Source organism: Mobula birostris, chromosome 7 (assembly GCF_030028105.1).
Source record: "Mobula birostris isolate sMobBir1 chromosome 7, sMobBir1.hap1, whole genome shotgun sequence".
NCBI classification, from domain to species: domain Eukaryota; kingdom Metazoa; phylum Chordata; class Chondrichthyes; order Myliobatiformes; family Myliobatidae; genus Mobula; species Mobula birostris.
In genome coordinates this window covers 50,320,541-50,344,331 of record NC_092376.1, presented here as the reverse complement: position 1 = coordinate 50,344,331, position 23,791 = coordinate 50,320,541, and the positions used below count along the sequence as shown (strand labels likewise).

The 23,791-nt window shown below is 43.1% G+C and overlaps 1 protein-coding gene across 3 annotated transcripts in view; it reads right to left on the bottom strand.

The window, feature by feature from the left end:
- Positions 1-532: 532 nt before the first annotated feature.
- The window catches only part of LOC140200736 (solute carrier family 35 member F2-like), a 118,467-nt gene continuing 95,208 nt past the window's right edge, over positions 533-23,791 (bottom strand). For all 3 annotated transcript variants that reach the window (XM_072264321.1, XM_072264322.1, XM_072264323.1), the window contains exons 8-9: positions 22,813-22,967; positions 533-2,476 (exon numbers count right to left, since the gene is read on the bottom strand). In XM_072264321.1, the coding sequence (XP_072120422.1) occupies positions 2,273-2,476; positions 22,813-22,967 (359 nt within the window). In that variant the 3' untranslated portion in view covers positions 533-2,272. The remainder of the gene's footprint in view (positions 2,477-22,812; positions 22,968-23,791) is intronic.

Genomic DNA, 23,791 nt, shown 5'->3' with positions numbered 1-23,791 from the left:
AGTTTGTATTCCTTCCCCTCCCCCACCTTCCTCCCTTCCCCCTCACCTGGATTCACCTATCACCTGACAGTCTGTATTCCTTCCCCTCCCCTTCCTTTCCAGTCTTGTTGAAGCCTCAGCCTCAGACATGAATGCTATCTGACCTGCTGAGCTCCTCCAGCATTTTGTGCGTCTTACTCTGGATTTCCAGCATCTCTTGCATTAAAAATATTTCTTGACTGTTTTCTGTTTTTGAAATGAAAACTAAATTTTCTGAAAATCTGATGGAAATCTGAACACATTTAACACCTATCTCAAGCCATACCTTAGATTAAGTGGGTTAAAGAAAGAAAGAATTTTTCAGCATATTTTGTATTCTGTTCTGCTTCCCTGTGTTGATGACACGATATACATTTGAATTGATGTTATAATGCCCCCTAGGGGAAATACATTTTTTGAAATACATTTAGCATTTAAACTTGACATTACTGTACATAGAATTCATTAGAATTAGAAATCTACCAAAAAAAATTTGGAGCTTCACTATATCCTCTCAACCACATAAAAGATGATTTATTTATTTTTATTAAGACATTTTTACATTATTGTCACATGATGATAGAAATCTCTTTGTGCTCAAACTGAAATTTCAATCTATTGAAAAGAAGGATCTACAGTAGTAATACAACCGGAACTATTAAACCTGTAAATTTCAATTAGGACAGCAGAGATAAGCCTGGAAACTATGGGCCAGTGAGTCTTACATCAGTTGTAGGAAAGTTACTGGGGAAGGTTCCCTGGACAAGATTCACATTCCCTCTGAAAGTCAGGCAGTGAGTGGGAGGGATCAGCATTATTTTTTACAGAGGAGATCATGTCTCACAAATCGGAGGTACCCAAAAATTTGAATGAAGGTGGGATCTATGTTTTCACTCTGTGGATTTTAGTGTTGCTTTGACAAGGTTCCACGTGGAAGGCTGGTCCAGAAGGTTACTGCGCATGATTCTGATCTAATTATCCAGCCAAATTGACACTTTATTTTCCACACACTTGTTTCTCAGCCTCATTGCTGTTCTTTGAGACATTTCAGTAAGTTATAGATTTCCTTTGACATCGTGTCACAATACCTATTTCATTCACTGACCAGGAGCTGGACATATACACCCAGACTTTACTGTCTTGCACATGAGTCCATAAGCCATAGGAGCAAAATTAGGCCATTTGGACCACTGAGTTTGCTCTGCTATTCCATCAAGGCTGATATATTATCCCTCTCAAGCCTATTCTCCTGTCTTCTCCCCGTAACCTTTGACACCCTTACTAATCGAGAACCTGTCAAGCTCCTCTGTAAGTATACCCAATAATTTGCCTTCCACGACCATCTGTGGCAATAAACTGCACAGATTCACCACCATCTGGCGAAAGAGTCAGCACTGTGAATCCATGACTTGGGGAAGACTTAGCCTTTATGTCTCTCTTGCTTTACCCTTTGTTAATATTAATCATTTTCATTGCAAACATTTTAGATATTTCAATTTCCTCTTTAATGTCATGGTATGACATCACATTCCCTCATTCAGTGGTAGAATTTTTCTTTGATTTGTTTACGTAGATAACATATGCATAATTTGGCCTGTCTCCTCTGACAAATATCCTGCATTTAATCACTAGGTTTACTTTATAGCTCAAACATCATATTCTCCATTAAATAGACTGTCATCAAATTGCTGGTGTGTTAGTTTGCTTTGACCACCACAGCTGCCCATGCCTAGAGAACTGTCCATGCACTGCACTGCTGCTGCAAAACATCAAATTTCACATTTATATGCCAACAATAAATCTGATTCCAATTTGGATTCTGACTCTGCCTGCATTCACTACACTCCTAATCTGGATTGTACTATCTCACAATGTCTGTAGTGTAGATAATGAACTACCAAGCCTTGTCTGCACAGCACTATTTCTCCCCCCTGAGTTAACTTGAAATCCTAAAGTGAATCACTTTAAGATAAGCACTCATGCTATCTAAACTACAATCAGTGCTGAAACATCTCAATCCAGCTAATCAGGAGGAGAAATATTTACCTGGAAAGGTTGTGGTAAAAGAACTTTCTGAAGCCCAACATTTGCCCTTGAAACTTGGGTATTGCAAATTTATAATAAACTCATTGTTAAACAGAAATATGCTTATTGATGAAGAATTATATTATTTCATCAGATAGAAAGAAACAAAAAGGATTTATAACACTAAGGGAAGTTTTAAGAAGTAATTAAGGATCCTTTATGCTGAACATCAGTTCTGGTTGGGTGTTTCTGCAGGTGCAGAATAGCTGCTGACTTCTTGGGTATTGACATCAGTCACTGGGACAGGGTTGTCAAAGCCTTCAAGTGCAGCTTGCTGTTGACTCTGGAGTCCTGTTGTATGTGATGGAGTTGAGTTGTAGATGATAAATCCAACCATAATGAGCACAAAAGCCAGGATATACAGAACTGAAAACTAATGATAACAATTGAAAGGAAAAAGTATTAAGATTTTTTTTACTGCAATTCACTTTAATGTTGAATAATATTCAAATATAGGATAGACATACACCTGATAGGAAAAAGAGGGAAAGTATTAAGGGGTTTATCATATTTGAAAGTAAGAAATCACCAGAGTAGATGAAATATATTCTAGGCTAGGGGTAGCAAACCTTCTTGATGGCATATGCCAAAATTGCCGATAATCTTCTAAGAAACTCTTTTGTGTTCCATAGTAATTTTGAACAGAAATTATCATCGACTAATGAATTATTAACAATAATTGTGCTTTTAATGAGAAAGGATGAATTCTATTATTTATTTACATGTATTCTTTTTTACTATTAATAACAGTATAACAGACAGATTGAAATAAATGAAGCATCCAGAAAACCTATTCAAAAACTACTAATATTAATCTTCTAAAAATACAAAAGAAAGATAGCTTCATTTCTAAATAATATCACTATCGTAACCATTTACTACCTAAATACTGATGTGTACCCCAGGTATGAGAGATTTCAAAACATATCATCCAACATCAGGTGTTCTCGCAACTGGCACCAAGCTGGCATGAGACATTTCCTGTGAAAACATCTCACTGGGCTTGGGTTGTAAAATTCATTATGTATCTTCCATTATGGGTGTGGGGTTTAAAGAATCGAGAAGCAGCATTGCATTCTGTGGTGCCAACAATACTTTTGGCATGTGTCATCTTGGGAATGTGTGCCAAAGTTTCGCTACCCCTGTCAGGCTGTTGATTGAAGCAAGGAGAAAGAAGGCAGCAGCTGTGACTACAATTCACCCAAACTACAGAGGATCAGAGCATCACTAAAATTGTCGCTTTGTTTAAAAGGGAAGGAAGGGATAAAAAGTTAGCAAAAAAATTCATTTAGAAAGGACTGATTATTTAAATTCTATTGTTCTAATGCTGACAGTGGTGTCTAACTTGATCGAAAGGCATCTGATGAGTGCTGCACACAATTCTGGTCACCAAGCACAAGTGGTGTCTTTGCTCTGGAGAGGGGGCAGAGGAAAGTTACAAGGATGCTGCCAGGAGTGGAAAACTGTAGCTGTGAGAAAGATTGGATAAATTTGAACAATAAAGGCTGAGGGGAGACAATGAAGATATATCAAATTACGCTCAGTGACCACTTTATTTTGTACTCCTGTACACCTGCTCGATAATGCAAATATCTCATAACCAATCACGTGTCATGATCCGGTCTGTGAAATCCGCATTCCGGTTCACAGTCCAGTCCATGTTCTTTATTCCAGGTTTTGCGGTTTTCCCCAGTTTCTGTTGAGGCAGCTGATTCTCGTTTGGGCTGGCTTCATAAATAGCATCAGGATTCAGCCTCAGGCTGCTGGATTGTTCCTACCCTCTGCCTGAATCTCTTCTCTGCCCCTTCCTCCTGAAGTCTTGCTCTGCAACCAGCATCTGATGCCTAGCCTTGCCTCGCCTCATCTGAAGCCTTGCCTTGCCTCGCCTGTAACACTTGCCTTGCCTTGCCTGTAACCCTTGCCTACACTGCTGTCAAGTTCAACTGCTGGAGCAATATAAGGAACTGTCTATTGTTGTTTTGAACTGTCTCTGTGTCCACACCTTCACTCGGTAGGTCTGGCCATTTGCCGCTACCTAGTGTTGGGATCTGTCTTTGTGTCCTCACCTTCGCTAGGTAGGTCTGGCCATTTGCTGCTACCTAGTGTTGGGAACCGTCTGTGTCCACACCTTCACTAGGTAGGTCCAGCTATCTGCCGCTACCTTGTGTTGAAAACCGTCTTGTTGTATTCTGCATTCCGTGTAATGAGTCCCGGCCCTATGTCCTGTTTCCAAGGAGGGGTCCCGGCTCTGTGTTCCATGTTCCTGTCTCTCCCTCGACCAGGGCTCTGCGTTCCTGTCTGTCCCTCGACCGGGGCTCTGCATTCCTGTCTGTCCCTCGGCCGGGGCTCTGCCTTCCTGTCTCTCCCTCGGCCGGGGCTCCGCGTTCCCATCTCTCTCCCTCGACCGGGGCTCCGCGTTCCCGTCTCTCTCCCTCGACCGGGGCTCTGCGTTCCGGTCTCTCCCTCGGCCGGGGCTCTGCGTTCCGGTCTCTCCCTCGGCCGAGGCTCTGCGTTCCCGTCTCTCCCTCGGCCAGGGCTCTGCATTCCCGTCTCTCCCTCGACCAAGGCTCTGCGTTCCTGTCTCTCCCTCGACAAAGTAAAGGCTTCAGGGTCTCGTCCAGTCCTAGCCTCATCCGAGAACCTTGTCCTGTCCTAGCCACAGCTTTGTGTTCTCGTCTCGTCCATGTGCCTCGCCCAGCCCAGGTGTACCTTGCCCAGTCCGGTGCTGGAGAGATTCCTCACCCTGGGCTGGAGTTCCCTCGTCCTGTCCTGGAGTCTCTTGATCCGTCCTGTTGCCACGCCACGTCCTGTAGCCTTGTCATGTCCTCACCTAGTTCTGGGGTCCGAGCCTGAGTCAAGACCCAGGTTTTGGGTCCTTGTCCAGTCTCTGGCTCGTAGTCCAAGCCCAGGCTCCTAGTTCCCAGTTCTATGTCCTGGTTCCGCTATCCTACTCAAGTCCTAGCCCAGGCCCTGTACCTTTGTCTCGTCCAGGACCTGTGTCATGTCCAGCATCCTTTCTTCCCCACTTCCCTTGCATGCTTAACTCTAGTCCTAGTCCTGGTCCTAGTACGTCAGTGTCTGTGTCTTGCATTTGGGTCCGCTCCCAGCGCCCACCCCCTTATGACATCACATGGCAGCAACTCAATGTATAAAAGCATGCAGACATGATCAATAGGTTCAGCTGTTGTTCAGACCAAATATCAGAATGGGGAAGAAATTTGACTTTGCCGTGGAATGATTGTTGGTGCCAGATTGGGTGGTTTGAGTATCTCAAAAACTGCTGATCTCCTGGGATTTTCATGCACAATAGTCTCTAGATTTTACAGAAAATAGTTCAAAGAACAAGACCAAAAGAAAATCCAGTGAGTGGCAATTCTGTGGGTGAAAAAGCCTTATTAATGAGAGAGGTCAGAGCAGAATGCTCAGACTGGTTCAAGCTGACAGGAAGGCAACAGTAACTCAAGTAACCACATGTTACAAAGTTGGTGTGCAGAAGAGCATCTCTGAACATACAACATGTTGAACCTTGAAATAGATGGCCTACAGAACCAGTAGACCATGAACATACACTCAGTGGCACCAGGAAGTACTGTACCAAATAGAGTGTATGTGTGCATGGAATTTGCAGAAAACACTAATTTCCCTAAGCACAGGGGTCAAACACCAGGTTACATGGATTTAAGTAAAATAGTAGAAAGATCAGAGAGGAGATGAGGACGAGAGGAACCAAACTCATGGCCTGAAAGAATGATAGGAATAGAAAATCCCATCACAGTTGAGAAATGCCAAATGTTTTTTTGAAAAACAGTGGTCTGCAGGGCAATGAACCTGTGCTGAGAGATGGCATGTGATACATGGGCCAGCCAGACCCAGTGCCTGAAATGGCCTCCTACTGCACCATACATTTTCCATGATACTTTGACTTAAGTTCCACAAAAATCTGAAACCACCCATTTTTCAACTTAGTGTCATGAGGGGGTGGCTGGGAACGGACCCAAGTGCAAGACACAGACACTGAAGTAATAGGGACAGGACTAGGATACAGGGTGAAGGCTAGGACATGGTACCAAAAACCGGGAACCCAGAACAGGACTGGACAAGAGAGCTAGGAACCAGGGCTTGGACTCCGAGCCAGAGACTGGACAAGGACCCAGAACCTGGGTCTTGCCTCTGGCTCAGACCCCAGAACTAGGCAAGGACATGACGGCTGGCAGGCAGGACAAGGCTGGAGACTTGAGGCAAGGCTAGAGACTTGAGGTGAGACTTGAGACCAGAGACTTGAGGCGAGGCCGGAGACCAGAGACTTGAGACTAGAGACTTGAGGCTAGGGGTCTTGAAGCTTGGCTTGGGGCAAGGCTCGAGGCTTGGGGTCTTGAAGCTCCTCCTGGGCAGGGCAGGGCGCGGTACTCCACCCAACAGAGGCAAGGGACAGAACCAACTGCAGGGTAACGGCAAGACAGCCTGACTTACCCGGCGGAGGCAAGAGACAGGAAGGGAGCCAGGTACAGGGTGGCTCCAGGACAAGACTGCAGGCGAGATGAGGCGAGGGTTACCAGCAAGACAAGGCAAGGCTTCAGGCAACGCAAGGCGAGACAAGAACTTCAGGCAAGGCGAGAGTTACTGGAAAGACAAGGCAGGGCTTCAGGCAAGGAAACAGAAGGCAGGGGAAGGGATACAAGGAGTAAGGACAAGAAAAATCCAGCAGCCTCGCCCTGGTCTCTGGAGGTATTTATGCAGCCAGCCCCAACAAGAATCAGCTGCCTAAATTTGTGATCAACAGGAACAGAAACAGGGTAGACAGGAAAACCTGGAGCAAGGGTCGATGGACTGGACCGTGAATGCGGACTTCACAGACCGGACCATGCCACTTAGTGGCACGAAAATTAAGACTTCCTCACTAAAATCCAAGACTTGCATGAAATGAGATTTTTCTCCAAATAATATTCCAATCCAAATTCTTAAATCTAGAAATTATTTTGTTTTGGAACACCAACTATTTCTCAGCATGCAACAACTTTATACTTAATATAGATAAAGAAGAGTGACGGCTGAGGGTTTAGCTATTGTGACTAATGTGCAAAGCTACCCTCCCACACATGGATACACTTAGTAGTTGCAGATTGTGGAATTACCCTTTAATTATAATCTTAACAAAAAAATGCAGAGTTCAAAAGAGAATCTTAATACAAGAACTACTTATATGGGTGGACTGGTTAATATTATAGCAGTCTGTTAAGCTGCAGAGGAGGTTGCTAATCACAGTTGTGGCTTGATTTTTTTCTTTGGTGTTTCCATAGCTACCTATACATTGCCACCAAGAGACATTAACCTTTGCACCATTGTTTAATTATCTATCCAAGAAAATAGCCTGAAAGCTGTTATTAGAGATTTAAAAGGGAATTAGTTTGCAACATTGTTCTTAGCTTTGTGAAATTGTCAAAACTTAACACCTTTGTGATCATTTAATACAAAAACTATTGGTGAATCAAATCAGATAAATTTCAAGAGTACCCTGGGTACTCTTAAGATATTTATCTTAACTAAAACTAACTAGCATCTTGTAAAGGGAAGGTAGTTTGGAGAACTTTCTGGAACTCTTCGCAGAACCCAGGTCAGAATGGGCGCCCAGATTTCTCAAAGGCACTGCAGACAAGATAGAAACTTCTTCCCACAGGAAGCTGGGAACCTGTTATTGAGATAATGAAAAGCAACACCCATAGAAGTCAACACCAGGCTTGTATCTTCAAAGACAAGAATAGAATACCATTCGGAGTTTTGTGAGCTCATCATGATAAACTAGGTTAGTAAATACATTTAGTACTTTCTCTGATCATCTACATCAGCATAGTGTTTCATGCAGCACACAGTTATCAACTACTTATTGACAATCTCTATCAGTTTCTGTCCAGTATTCTTGTGTATCTGCACAAACTCACACTTCATTTTTCAAAGACTCTGTGTCATGTCTCACAGCTTGCACAGACTTTCATCTCTTCAAATATGACTCTTCCTCATAAAATAAACTGACAGACAAGTGGTGTCTTCTAAACAGCAAACAACTTTGTGGGCCAGCTGGTCTGTTCTTGTTCTATGTTCGATGTTCTGTACCATATCACACCCCTAGTGGGGAAAGGGTAGGCCGTTAATGGAGCTGTTACAACTCTGGCGTGTTAGCAGCTTTGAGAGCACAGAAGGTGACAATACCTTCAAATGTAATCCTCCACCCATTTCAGGCAATGTTGTGATGACCAAGTCTTCACTGCATAGCAAAAGAGCAGAGATGGGGATACGCCACCACTTAAGGTATTCACTACAACTACCAGTTCATGGCCTGGACACAGTTACAGCCAGCACAGGGGAGAGAATAGAAAATATAGCAATCCTCCAGAGAAATAAAGCTATATATGAGAATTGAGTGTGGTCTTAAATTCAGCATAGCACAAGATACCTCGCCCACAAACTCATGAATGTGCAACCACAAATGTACAAATCAGGAGCAGGAGTTGGCAATTCAGGCTCTCGTCTGCTTTGTCCTTTATGAAGATTGTGGCTGATTTGACTGTAACTTCAACTCTGCATTCCCACTTATATAATTTTTCATCCCCTTATATAAGAATCTTCCAATTGCTGCTTTAAAATTATTCAAAGGAGAGTTCCAAAGACTCACGATTCCCTTTTAGAAAATGTTGCTTTATTTCTATCTTAAACGGACAACCCTTTATTCTTAAACAGTAACCTTTATTCTCTATTCTCCCACAGATGAAACACTCTTTTCACATCCACCCTGTCAAAATCTCTTAGGATAGTATATGTTTCAATCAATAGATTAAACACAACTGTTGAGATTGAATATTTCTTCCTGCTACACCAACATTTTTCTGTAAAACAAAGGGGAAACCTGTACTGTATTTAATATTTCAATAATATTTGAGTAAATTTGAAAATATTTTGTTTGATTAGGCATTCTTTGTATGTTTACATAATTCATTATGGGTTATATGATAGAAGTACGTGAATGGCATACGTCATCACACCATCACGTCATATGTGAGTGCCTCACTAAAGAAAAACTAACTACACAAGTATTCCTGGCTCCCGTCTTTTTCTTTTGATTCGTTTCTGGAGTCACCAAACGTAACAGTGGTGATGAGGAGGTTTTAAGATGAATTTGAGATGACTACCTACCTATTCAAGCACAGCACATTTTTTCTTCAGAAGGCAGAAGGGGGAAGAAACGATAACATTTTTAAAAAGTACAACACGTGTCTCTTTGGAAGAGGAGAGAGACGTTCGAGTTTTTTAAAAAAGGTAGAAAAGGACGAAGTTCATGGATTCATAAACAGTGAGTACCAGGTGATAATAACAATAAATATTAAAAAAGCAGAAATGGCTGGCTACATCAGAAAGATAGACACTTACGATTACACAACATAACTGGATTAAGTTTACTAAACAAATTGATTCATATTCTGAAATAAATGCAGAAGTGAGTGTCAGTGTTACTGAGTACAATAGATGGAAAACTATACAGTTTGCTTAGAAGTTCAATTGTTCCAACCAAAGCAGCCAAAATGAGCTTTGCTGTTATCATGAATGTAATGCAGGAACATTTAGAACCAAAACCATTGTTGATTGCAGAACACATTAGGTTTAATAAGTGGATTCAAAAGGAAGTGAAATAATACTATCTAGCTTACGAGCTACTTTATTCCATATGGTATAAATGTTACAGTGAAATAAAACAACCAGCAAGCCACATTGGGCTTGTATGTGGTAAAAATAGAAGGGCCAGCATTGTGGGACCATAACTGTCTGAGACAACTACAACTTGATTACAGATCCATCCACCATTTGCATGCCACGTCCAGTACAAGAGAATCAACTGAAAGCAAATTAAGGGAGGTACTAGATGATGCCACAGCAGTGTTCAAGGACAGCATTGGAAAACTCAAACATATCAAGAGTAACATAATGATAAATGAAATTGCCACAGACAAGTTTTACAAAGCCCGTCCAGTTCTTTATACCATATGGAATAAAGTAGCTGGTAAGCTAGATAGTATGGAGTATGAAGAAATTCTTTTCAAGCTTGAGTGGAGCCCATGGTCATTGCCAGTGGTCCCAGTAACCAGGAAGGATCTGTCTGTCAGGATCTGTGGTGATTTTAAAGTCACCATCAATCCAGTGTTGAAAGTAGATCAATACTCTCTGCCCTGATATAGGATATCTTTGCAAACCTTTCTGGAGTAAAATACTTCAGCAAAGTGGACTTAGCTGAGGCCTACCTACAGATGGAGATGGAAGAAGAGTCCAAAGTGTTTCTCATCATAAGCACTCACAACCAGATTTATCGTTATTATTGGCTTATTTCTGGAGTAACATCTGCACCTGCACTCTGCCAGAAAGCTTTGGACCAGATGCTGCAAGGCCGCCCAGGCACTCAGTGTCATCTGGATGACATCATTGTTACCAGTGAGGATGAAAAGGAACATCTCCAACATATCACGACACTGCTAAAAAGATTAGAGGATTATGGACTCAGAGCATGGTGCAACATGTGTGAATTATTTAAATCAAGCATCACTTACTGTGGTCACACCATTGGCGCACAAGATCTACACAAGTGTGCCGAGAAAACTCAAGCAGCGGTGGATGACCCAAGGTCAAAGGACATGTCATAGTTGTGGCCCTTTAGGATTTGTCATTTACCATAACAGGTTCCTGTCAAACCTGGCTACTGTGTTCCACCCCTTGAACTCATTACTACAGACTGGGAAGAAAAGGTAATGGACAAAGTAGCTTGAAGTGGCTTTCCAAAAGGTAAAGGAAATGGTGATGTCCGACTCTGTAATCACAGATTATGATCCACATCATCCAAAGCTTGCCTTATGGTAAAGGTGCAGTTATGTCACATGTGATGAGTGATAGAAGTGAATGCCCCAAAACTTTTGCATCATGTTTCCTTACAGCTCTAGAGAAAAATTATGCAGAGATTGACAGGGAGACCTTGAGTCTGGTTTGGGTTGTACGATGTTTACCAGTACTTCTGTGGGAGAGAGTTTACCCTCATTACTGATCATCAAGCCCTGGTGTCCATTTTCAATCCACAGAAGGGTGCTCCACAAACAGCAGCAGCAACATGATGCAGAGGTGGGCTCTGGTTCTTGAAGAACACAATTACAAGATCAAATTCAAGAGGACAGCTTATCATGGAAATGCTGATGAGATGTCCCATTAATCCTTTGAAAATTTCAGAAGGAGTATGCAGGACAAGCAGCTGAGAGAAAATGACAGCTCCTCAAACAAATAGGTTCAATGTTCCACTTCTAGACAAGCAGCCCTGGCAAAGAACTACAGAGGAGATCAAAGGTGGCTGCTTTGAAAGATTAAGGACAGAACTAGACCGCTTTCCTACACAATGGAGATTGCATCTGATGTCACCTGGAGGCGAGACATTGATCAGTTAAGGAGAATAGAGTTAATTATTCGAGAAGAAAGATGTTCAGAGCTGTAAGAACCACTTCCTGCACTCCCAGAGTCAGCTGCTACAAGCACCATGGAATGGGCCCCAGAACCTGAGATCGTTTCACAGCCACGAGTCTCACCTGCCAAGCACAGTGAACCCACCCCACCCCCACCCCAACCTTGTCAGGAAAAACATTATCCCAGAAGAGTAAGAAATCCTCCACAGCGTTTAAATCTTTAGGCCTGAATGGGACAATTTAAAATTTACAATGCTCTGGTTGTCTATATAGTAGTTGTATTATTTAGTATACTGTGTATGTAAGATGATTTGAGAGAAATATGTTACATTTGTGAATTGAGATGAATTCTGTACTGAGTTGGAGTTTAGAGCTAAGCAGAGAGTGTGTAATGTATTTAATATTTCAGTATTTGGATAATAGTGTAAATATATTATTTGATTAAGCGTTATGGGTTATATGATAGAAGTACGTGAATGGCATACGTCATCACACCACCATGTCATATGTGAGTGCCTCACGAAAGCAAAACTAAGTACACAAGTATTCCCGGCTCCCGTCTTTTTCTTTTGATTAGTTTTCGGAGTTACAAAACATGATGGCGGCACAGTAGCGTAGTGGTTAGCACAACATTTTGCAGTACAGGTGACCCGGGTTCAATTCCTGCCGCTGCCTGTAAGGAGTTCGTACGTTCTCGCCGTGACCACATGGATTTCCTCCAGGTGCTCTGGTTTCCTCCCACAATCCAAAGATGTAACTGTTGGTCAGTTAATTAGTCATTGTAAATTGGCTAGATTTAAATCAGGGGATTGCTGGGCAGCACGGCTTCGGGGCCCAGGAAGGGCCTACTCCATGCTCAATAAATAAATAACAAAATCCTTTATACTTTAAGTTCTTTGAGGATTGGTTGCAATGACTCTAGAACACTAAAAGAAAATATTTCCTAACTAATCTTGCCCATTAACTCGTACAGAGATTTCCTTGACAAAGGACATTCCACGGGGTTTGAATAAATTTCTACATGCTACCACTAATATAATTGATGTAATTCTTTATTCATTATGATTGTCAGAAGTTGGTGTTTTTTGTCGCATGTAGTGCCAACACACCGTAGCAAGTTACTAATACATGTAAATGTACAGTATATGGCAAATGAAGTTAATCCTTGATCATGATATTATGTACTTTCAAAGTAGAAGGCCAGTACAGGCTGGCAGCTCCACCAATACCCACAGCTACTCACCCTTCATCCCTAAGTCAACTTTAACATTTTCGGTAGGAATAGATCTATGAAGGGTGAAATTAAAGACTGGGTGGAGCAGTTTAGGGACAATGCATATCCTTGCCTGCTGGCATAGCCAGCATTTCATTCCCTTCATCGTGGTGAAAGAACTAAAATTCTGTAGGTCATCTATGCAGGCATACTTCCCAGAAAATCTTAACTTCACACACCTGATCTACTGTGTCTACTGACATCTTGAAGTCTACCGTGAAAAAGAATTCCAGTGTAATTGCTCTTAATTACATGTAAAGTACATTCAAAGCCCTGTTTTGTTTCTGATACTCTGCAAACCCAATGCCAATAATTATCAAATAATGCTAGTTCATGAACTTACTGAAGTGAACATGCTCTTTAAAGCAAAACAGCAGCAGCAACTGGTATGGAAAAAGATGAACTCATACCCAGTCATACTCTGGAGAATTCCTTTAGAGAAAAATAACGGCTTTTGAAGCTCCAATTGATATCTTATTTGTTACTTAGAATTTTATTGGGAGAAATTACTAAATAAACAAATTTGTAATTGTTTTTTTAAACCAAAAACTTATTTGACATTCTTCTGCAACAAGTTTGTACACAACAAGTAACAGGAGAAAGGAATGTCTGATTGGTTCAATTTCAGTCATTTGCAGGAAGTCCATTTGCAACTTCCAGATATTTTGATTGGACAATACTGAAGATCTCCATTGCATGTGAAGGTATTTTTTTTGTAGCAAGTTCAAGTTCAACTTTGGATACCTAACCAAGGATTAATGTTGTTTCTAATTAACTAATCCAGAAGTACAGGATCATATTTTCAGCTTTTGCTTACTCTCTGCCAGGCTAAATCTGCCAGGTTAGCTGTAACAAACAAGAGAAAATCTGTAGAAGTAGGAAATCCAAGCAACACACACAAAATGCTGGAGGAACTCATCAGTACAGGCAGCATCCCTGGAAAAGAGTACAATTGACGTTTTAGGCCAAGGCCCTTCAGCAAGACTGGGGAAAAATGCTGAGGGGTAGATTTAAGAGGTGAGGGAGGGGAGGAAGGTGAGAGGAGAAACCAAGAGTGGGAGAGGTGAAGTAAAGAACTGAGAAGTTGATTGGTGAAAGAGATACAGAGCTGGAGAAGGGGGGATTATAATAGGAGAGGACGGAAGGCCATGGAAGAGAGAAAAGGGAGGTGATGAGCAGGCAAAGAGATAAGGTAAGTGAAGGAAAAGGGGAAACTGGTGAAGGAGTGGGCGGGGGGAGGCCATTACCAGAAGTTTGAGAAATCAATGTTTGTGCCATGAGGTTGGAGACTACTCAGATGAAAGATAAGGTGTTGTTCCTCCACCCTGAGTGTGACCTCATGGTGACAGTAGAGGATGACATAGATAGACATATCAGAATAGGAATGGGAAGTGAAATTAAAATGGGTGGCCACTGGGAGATCCCAATTCTTCTGGTGGACGAAGCGTGGCTGCTTGGTGAAACGGTCTCCCAATCTACATCGGGTCTCACTGATGTACAGGGAGCACCAGACACAATAAATGACCCCAACGGACTCACAGGTGAAGTGTCGCCTCACCTGGAAGGACTGTTTGGGGCCCTGAATGGTAGTGAGGGAGGAGGTGTATAGGCAGGTGAGTAAGGGAGGAGGTGTAGGGGCAGGTGTCATAGTCATAGTCATACTTTATTAACCCTGGGGGAAATTGGTTTTCATTACAGTTGCACCATAAATAATAAATAGTAATAGAACCATAAATAGTTAAATAGTAATATGTAAATTATGCCAGTAAATTATGAAATAAATCCAGGGCCAGCCTATCGGCTCAGGGTGGGAGAAAACTGGAACGCCCAGAAGAAAATGTATAAACTCCTGACAGACAGTGGCAGGAATTGAACCCAGGTCACTGGTGCTGTTATCGCGTTACTCTAACCGTGCTACTCCACTGTGCTGCACCAAGATCAACCAATGTTGGCCAAACAGCTGAAGTGCAGAGGTGGGGTGAAAGGAAACTTTTGACTGTGTGTGATGTCATTGGCTTTGCTAAAACTGTTGGCCATGAAGGAATTAAAAGATGGAAGAAAATGTCAAACTTGAATGGGTCTAAGTCAGTGGAAGTAGACAAACTTACCATGTGCTTGAAGGAATGGAGGCTGCCATTTTGTGAACTGTTTGATTAACTGATTCTTGCTCTGGGATAACAATCAGAGCAATTGAACCTGGACACAAGGAGCTTCTGCTAATGACCTGCTAAACCTGAGGTCATTTTTAGATAAACGGTTCATTGTAAGCACAAAATACTCTGCAGATGCTGGGGTCAAAGCAACACTCGCAACGTGCTGGAGGAACTCAGCAGATCGGGCAGCATCCGTGGAAATGATCAGTCAATGTTTCGGGCCGGAACCCTTCGTCAGGACTGAAGCGGGAAGGGGCAGAGGCCCTATAAAGAAGGTGGGGGGAGGGTGGGAAGGAGAAGGCTGGTAGGTTCCAGGTGAAAAACCAGTAAGGGGAAAGATAAAAGGGTGGGGGAGGGGAAGCAGGGAGGTGATAGGCAGGAATGGTGAAGAAGGAATAGGGGAAAACACAATGGGTAGTAGAAGGAGGCAGAACCATGAGGGAGGTGATAGGCAGCTGGGAGAGGAGGCAGAGTGACATAGAGATAGGGGAAGGGAGGGGGAGGAAATTACCAGAAGTTGGAGAATTCTATGTTCATACCAAGGGGCTGGAGACTACCTAGACGGTATATGAGGTGTTGCTCCTCCAACCTGAGTTTAGCCTCATCATGGCAGTAGAGGAGGCCATGTATGGACATATCCGAATGGGAGTGGGAAACAGAGTTGAAGTGGGTGGCTACTGGGAGATCCTGTCTGTTTTGGCGGATGAAGCGGTCCCCCAATCTGCGTCGGGTTTCACCGATATAGAGGAGGCCGCACCGGGAGCACCGGATGCAATAGATGACCCCAACAGACTCACAAGTGAAGTGTTGCCTCACCTGGAAGGACTGTTTGGGGCCCTGAATGGTGGCAAGAGAGGAGGTGTACGGACAGGTGTAGCACTTACGCTTACAGGGATAAGTGCCGGGTGGGAGATCCGTGGGGAGGGACGTGTGGATCAGGGAGTCGTGGAGGGACCGATCCCTGCGGAAGGCAGAGAGGGGTGGAGAGGGAAAGATGTGCTTAGTGGTGGGGTCCTGTTGAAGGTGGCGGAAGTTGCGGAGGATAATGTGCTGGATCCGGAGGCTGGTGGGGTGGTAGGTGAGGACAAGGGGAACTCTGTCCCTGTTGTGGTGGTGGGAGGATGGGGTGAGGGCCGAAGTGCGGGAAATGAAGGAGATGCGGGTGAGGGCATCATTGATGACGGCAGAAGGGAAACCACGATCCTTAAAGAAAGAGGACATTTGAGATGTTTATTGTATACATTTGGCATGTTGGCAGAGGTAATCTCATTTTCTCAGCCCAGTGTCTGGGTGATCCAGTTTGACTGGTTTGAACCACAGTTGAATAGAACAAAAGAAGTTGCCTAAGGCACGAAGTTGTGTAGCCCTTGGCTACATCCAATGGGAATCAAGGTCAGTCGGATGTCCTTGAGCCAACGAGATTGAAATACAACATTTGAACTGATAAGGAAAGAGTATAAGAATCAAGAGCTTCCAATGCAAAGCGGTGAAAGCTCCCAGAGACTATTGCAAGGAAGACCTCCATGCCAGAGGCTGGGAGAAACTGGATCAATCATTTGGCCAGCGGGAGATCCCCTATATCGGTGTTATAAATTGGAGAAGTGGTCTGAGTGGGTGTTGGTATAGAGGGAACAGTGGAATTCATGTTTAAGTTGTTGGCCTGGGGTCAACATAGTTACATTGTTGTTTGTGCAGAGACAATAAAGTGCGAACTTCAATTAATTACGAGTTGTGTCGTGAAGTGCCTAACCTACATTTTCTACTTGCCTGGATGATCACGGATCCAAAACTCAAGAAGCTTAACATCCTCCAGGACAAAAGAGCTCACTTGGTGAGCATCCCATTCAACACCGGTACATTCATTTCTTTCACCATTGGCATACTGTAACTACAGCAAGTGTACCATTTACAAAATCCAAAATACATTGCAATTACTTCAGGTTATCTCATCAGTACCTCCAAAATCCATGGCCTCTACCACCTTGGAAATACAAGGACAGCTGGCACAACGGAACACAACCAAGTGCATATTCCATTCCAAGTTACACACTGCCTTGGCTTTGAAATGTAACACTGTTCCTTCACTCCTACTGAATCTAAATCCTGGAATTCCCTACCCAATTAATACCATGGGAGTATTTTCAGCTAAAGAATAGCAGTGGTTCAAGGAGGTGACTCACCATTCCTTCTCAAGAATAATGAGGGATGAACCATTAACACTGCTTTGCCAAGAACCTAGGCATCCAGAAAAAAATGTTTAAACAAAGAATGCATATTAACAACTTTCTGAAGAGTGGTTCAAGCTCATGACCTACAAGAATCCAATGATAAGTGTAGTCGCTAACATATCCACATTAAAGAAGAGTCTGTAAGTATTCTGGTGGGCCTGCAACTACTACCCCGGCTTTGTAAGAAAAATAAGCCCATAGACCATAAGACAAAGGAGCAGAAGTCAACCATTCGGCCCATCGAGTCTGCTCTGCCATTTTATCATAAACTGATCCATTCTCCCATTTAGTCCCACTCCCCCGCCTTTTCACCATAACCTTTGATGCCCTGGCTACTCAGATACCTATCAATCTCTGCCTTAAATACACCCAGTGACTTGGCCCCCACTGCTGCCTGTGGCAACAAATTCCATAGATTCACCACCCTCTGGCTAAAAAAATTTCTTTGCATTTCTGTTTTGAATGGGCGCCCTTCAATCCTTAAGTCATGCCCTCTCGTACAAGACTCCCCCATCATGGGAAACAACTTTGCCACATCCACTCTGTCCATGCCTTTCAACATTCAAAATGTTTCTATAAGGTCTCCCCTCATTCTTCGAAACTCCAAGGAATACAGTCCAAGAGCAGACAAACGTTCTTCATATGTTAACCCTCTCATTCCCAGAATCATTCTAGTGAATCTTCTCTGTACCTCTCCAATGTCAGCACATCCTTTCTTAAATAAGGAGACCAAAACTGCCCACCGTACTCCAAGTGAGGTTTCACCAGCGCCTTATAGAGTCTCAATATCACATCCCTGCTCCCACACTCTATTCCTCTAGAAATGAATGCCAACATTGCATTTGTCTTCTTCACTACCGACTCAACCTGGAGGTTAACCTTAAGGGTATCCTGTACAAGGACTCCCAAGTCCCATTGCATCTCAGAACTTTGAATTCTTTCCCCATTTGAATAATAGTCTGCCTGTTTATTTTTTCTGCCAAAGTGCATAACCATACACTTTCCAACATTGTACTTCATTTGCCACTTCTTTGCCCATTCTTCCAATCTATCCAAGTCTCTCTGCAGACTCTCTGTTTCCTCAGCACTACCGGCCCCTCCACCTATCTTCGTATCGTCAGCAAACTTAGCCACAAAGCCACCTATTCCATTATCCAAATCGTTGATGTACAATGTAAAATGAAGCAGCCCCAACACGGAACCCTGTGGAACACCACTGGTAACCGGCAGCCAAACAGAATAGGATCCCTTTATTCCCACTCTTTGTTTCCTGCCAATCAGCCAACGCTGTATCCACGTATGTAACTTTCCCGTAATTCCATGGGCTCATATCTTGTTAAGTAGCCTCATGTGCGGCACCTTGTCAAAGGCCTTCTGAAAATCCAAATATACAACATCCACTGCATCTCCCTTGTCTAGTCTACTGGTAATTTCCTCAAAAAATTGTAATAGGTTTGTCAGGCAGGATTTTCCTTTAAGGAATCCATGCTGAGTTCTGCCTATCTTGTCATATGCCTCCAGGTACTCTGTAACCTCATCCTTGACAATCGACTCCAACAACTTCCCAACCACCGACATCAAGCTAACAGGTCTATAATTTCCTTTTTGCTTCCTTGCCCCCTTCTTAAATAGCGGAGTGACATTTGCAATCTTCTAGCCCTCCGGAACCATGCCAGAATCTATCGGCTATTGAAAGATCATCGCCAATGCCTCCGCAATCTCCACAGCTACTTCCTTCAGAACACGCGGGTGCATTCCATCTGGTCCGGGTGATTTATCTACCTTTAGACTATTCAGCTTCCTGAGTACTTTCTCTGTCGTAATTGTGACTGCACACACTTCTCTTCCCTGCCACCCTTGAGTGTCTGGTATGCTGCTGTCTTCCTCAGTGAAGACTGATGCAACATACTCATTCAGTTCCTCTGCCATCTCCTTATCTCCCATTACAATTTCTCCGGAATCATCTTCTATCGGTTCTATATCTACTCTCACCTGTCTTTTACTCTTTATATACTTGAAAAAGCTTTTAGTATCCTCTTTGATATTATTTGCTAGCTTCCTTTCATAGTTAATCTTTTCTCTCTTACTGACCTTCTTAGTTTCCTTTTGTAAGGTTTTAAAAACTTCCCAATCCTCTGTCTTCCCACTCATTTTTGCTTCCTTGTATGCCCTCTCCTTTGCTTTAACTTTGGCTTTGACTTGTCAACCACGGTTGCATCCTTTTTCCATTCGAAAATTTCTTCTTTTCTGGAATATACCTGTCTTGCACCTTCCTCACTTCTTGCATAAACTCCAGCCACTGCTGCTCTGCCGCCTTTCCCGCCAATGTCCCTTTCCAGTCAACTTTGGCCAGTTCCTCTCTCATGCCACTGTAATTTCCTTTACTCCACTGAAATACCGACACATCAGATTTCGGCTTCTCTTCTTCAAATGTCACAGCGAACTCAATCATGTTATGATCACTGTCTCCTAAGGGTTCCTTCACCTCAATCTCTCTAATCACCTCTGGTTCATTACACAACACCCAATCCAGTACAGCCGATCCCCTAGTGGGCTCAACAACAAACTGTTCTAAAAAGCCATCTCGCAGACATTCTACAAATTCTCTCTCTTGAAATCCAGTGCCAACCTAATTTTTTCAATCCACTCACATGTTAAAATTCCCCACAATTATCATAACACTGCCCTTCTGACAAGCCTTTTCTATTTCCAGTTGTAATTTGTAGTTCACATCCCTGCAGCTGTTTGGAGGCCTGTATATAACTGCCATCAGGGTCCTTTTACCCCTGCGATTTCTTAGCTCAACCCATAAAGATTCTGCACCTTCCAATCCTATATCACCTCTTTCTAATGATTTAATATCATTTCTTACCAATAAAGCCACGCCTCCCCCTCTGCCTACCTTCCTATCCTTCCGATACACCATGTATCCTTGGACATTCAGCTCCTAGAGACATGCATCCTTTAGCCACGTCTCAGTGATGGCCACAATATCATACCTGCCAATCTGTAGCTGTATGACAAGATCATCCACCTTATACCTTATGCTGCGTGCATTTAAGTATAACACCTTAAGATCTGTATTTGGTACTTTTCGCTCTGATTTCACTGCAACTTTGTTGCACTGCAACTCATCCCAATGGCTACAAATTTGCCCCATCACCTGCCTGTCTTTCCTGACATCTTTACTGCTCACTATCTTAGATTTATTTCTGGTTTCCCCTTCCTCCGCTCTATCATTCCAGTTCCCATCCCCCTGCTAAATTAGTTTAAACCCTCCCTAACAGTTCTATTAAACTTTCCCGCCAGGATATTGGTCCCCTTTGGGTTCAGGTGTAACCTGTCCTTTTTGAACAGGTCATACTTCCCCCAGAAGAGATCCCAGTGATCCAAGAATCTGAAGCCCTGCCCCCTGCACCAGTCTCTCAGCCACGCATGCATCTGCCTGATCCGACTACTCTTGCCCTCGCTAGCACGTGGCACAGGTAGCAATCCCGAGATTACTACCCTGGAGGTCCTTCCTAACTCCTGAAAATCTCTCTTCAGGACCTCCTCCTTTGTCCTATCTATGTCATTGGTACCAACATGTACCAAGACAACTGGCTGCTCACCCTCCCCCTTCAGAATATTCAGGACCCGATCCGAGATATCCCATGCCCTGGCACCTGGGAGGCAACACACCATGCGGGTATCTCTATCAGACTCACAGAATCTCCTGTCCGTTCCCCTGACTATGGAATCCCCTACGACTACCGCATTCCTCTTCTTCCTCCTTCTCTCCTGCACAACAGCGCCAGGCTCAGTGCCAGAGACCTGGTCACCGTGGGCGTCCCCTGTCAGGTCATCCTCCTCAACAGCATCTAGAACAAAATATTTGTTGCTGAGGGGGACAGCCACAGGTGTGCTCTCCACTATCCGGGCATTTCCCTTCCCTCTCTTGACAGTGACCCAGTTTTCTAACCCCTATAGCCTAGGGATGACTATCTCCCTGTAGCTCCTGTCTATCACCTCTTCACTTTTCCTGATAAGCAGTAGGTCATCAAGCTGCAGCTCCAGATCCCTAACACGGTCTCTGAGGAGCTGCAACTCGGTGCACCTGGCGCAGATGTGGCCATCAGGGAGGCTGGAGGTCTCCCAGGATTCCCACATCTGACACCCTGAACAAAGCACCAACCCTGCATGCATGCTATCTAATTCTACAGGAATGAAACAGGAAAAATAAGTCTACTCACCTACTTACCTCGCTAAACAGACGAACGTTTTAAACTGTTAGCTCGTACCGTTAGCTGTGAGAGCCCTGCTGTTCCTGTCTGTCCAGGCCAATTCGTGAAGCGGGGGGGGGGAGAAAAAAAGAGTTGGTGCTTCGCTCTCGCCTCTTCCCGTTTACCGCCGAAGCCCGTTGAATCCAAAGCCCTACACCCTGCTCCCACTCACTCTGCTGCCCGCTGTATAAGGTGGTCTCCTTTTTAAACTCTCCGCGCGGTCCTGTTGACGTCACGCGCCTGTGCAGTCTTGTCCTTCTTGCACTCGAAGAAGTTTTTTTAAAAAAACTGTCTCCGTAAATGTAAATATCTAATCAGCCAATCATGTGTCAGCAACTCAAGCGTAAAAGTATTCCCACACCAGTTTGTATGGTGTTTTTTTTTGCTCCAGATTCCAACATCTGCAGACTCTTATGTCTCCAGCAATAAATAATAGATCATTGTTTTGCACTTCATTCCGGTCTCCAAAGTGAGGGAAAGATGTGAAGATGCAGAAATGTATGAGGATGTCAGGGGTGAAGAATACTGGTTATGAGACAAAGTTGGAAAGGTCAGTTTGTTTTCTTTGGGACAAGTAAGTAGGAATCTGAAACTCTGAAAAATTGGTGGAGAAGCACCTTTTTACCTTAATGAGCTGAGAAGAGGGTTTCAGTATTCCTTTTTGGCTGGCATTGACACAATAACCTCACAGGTCCCCACCTGCACTACACTTTCTCTGTAGATATTACACTTTATTCTGTATTATGTTATTGCTTTACCTTGTTCTACCTTAAAACATTGTATAATGATTCAATCTGTATGAACAGTCTGCAAGACATGCTTTCTTGGAACATGTGGTAATAATAGACCAATTCTAACTCCTATTTTAGGAATTGAATGTTCTATGATCTATGTCGGTTAGGCAGTTTTAAAATAGGTGAGTTAACATTCACACCCTAAGCTGAAAAGCTAACGATGACTTTCTGATATAAATTAAGCCCCAAAACACAGTCCCATATACTGGAGGTATGGGCTTAATTGCCACTCTCTGTGAGATCCTAAATTTATTCAAATGATGCAAAGTTGCTTAATGGATGGCAGACATTTCTCTTCAATGACGAAAAGGAAGTTGTCATTGATTCTTACTGGCCAACTGGGATCAGTCGAGACATTGGAACACTGCCTACAGCCTGAAATAAAATGAGCAGATGTCCAGAAAAGACCAGACCAAGGGATGGAAAATGGTCCGTAAAATACGAGCGGAATGAGCAAAATAAAATTCATTGTAGACTATCTCAAGTATTATTTAATGACTCTTATAAGGTTGCTCACCTTGTAGTGGAATAAGAAGATCCCAAAAAAGAGGCTGTAGAGGTCTGAAGTCAGAATGGCAAGGTTGACTGAGGTGGCATTACTGAGCTTCATTACAATGGGTAGGAAGCTGTACCAGCCAAACATGCAGGCAGCAAATGAAATGAATAACAACACTGTGAAAAAAAGAGACTCAGAATGATGCACATGAACATAATCTCAGTATTCTACTGCAGGTGCTTAAAGTTGTTCAATTAGTTACAATACTATTGAAGTCATTCTCCATCATTTTGAAGTAACTGTCAATTGGTTCTCTTGCTATCAGGGTGGCAGGAGTCTACATATTGATCAGTTTGTATCAGACTTGCTAGCTTGATTTGAAATGAAATTGGTTGCTTATTAAACTTCACTCCAGGGCAGTATACCTTACCAATGATCTTACTGTGAATATACAATCATAATAACGATCACCTTCAACAAATCAAACCAAAAATTCAACTTTAATTTTTGACTATTATTATTGTCTATATAACATCTTCTGTGCTACTGACAAAGAGTTAATTCAAACGCAAATAGGTCTTTCTGAATTGTCATGTCCTGGTTTTCCAAATAACATCACCTTGTTGCAACAGTGGAAGGAGTATTAAAATCAACTGCTCTATTTTTACATTCAGAGAAAGATTGGGTTTCATAGTCATAGTCATAGTCATAGTCATAGTCATATTTTATTGATCCTGGGGGAAATTGGTTTTCGTTACAGTTGCACCATAAATAATTAAATAGTAATATGTAAATTATGCCAGGAAATAAGTCCAGGACCAGCCTATTGGCTCAGGGTGTCTGACCCTCCAAGGGAGGAGTTGTAAAGTTTGATGGCCACAGGCAGGAATGACTTCCTATGACGCTCTGTGTTGCATCTCGGTGGAATGAGCCTCTGGCTGAATGTACTCCTGTGCCCACCACTACATTATGTAGTGGATGGGAGACATTGTCCAAGATG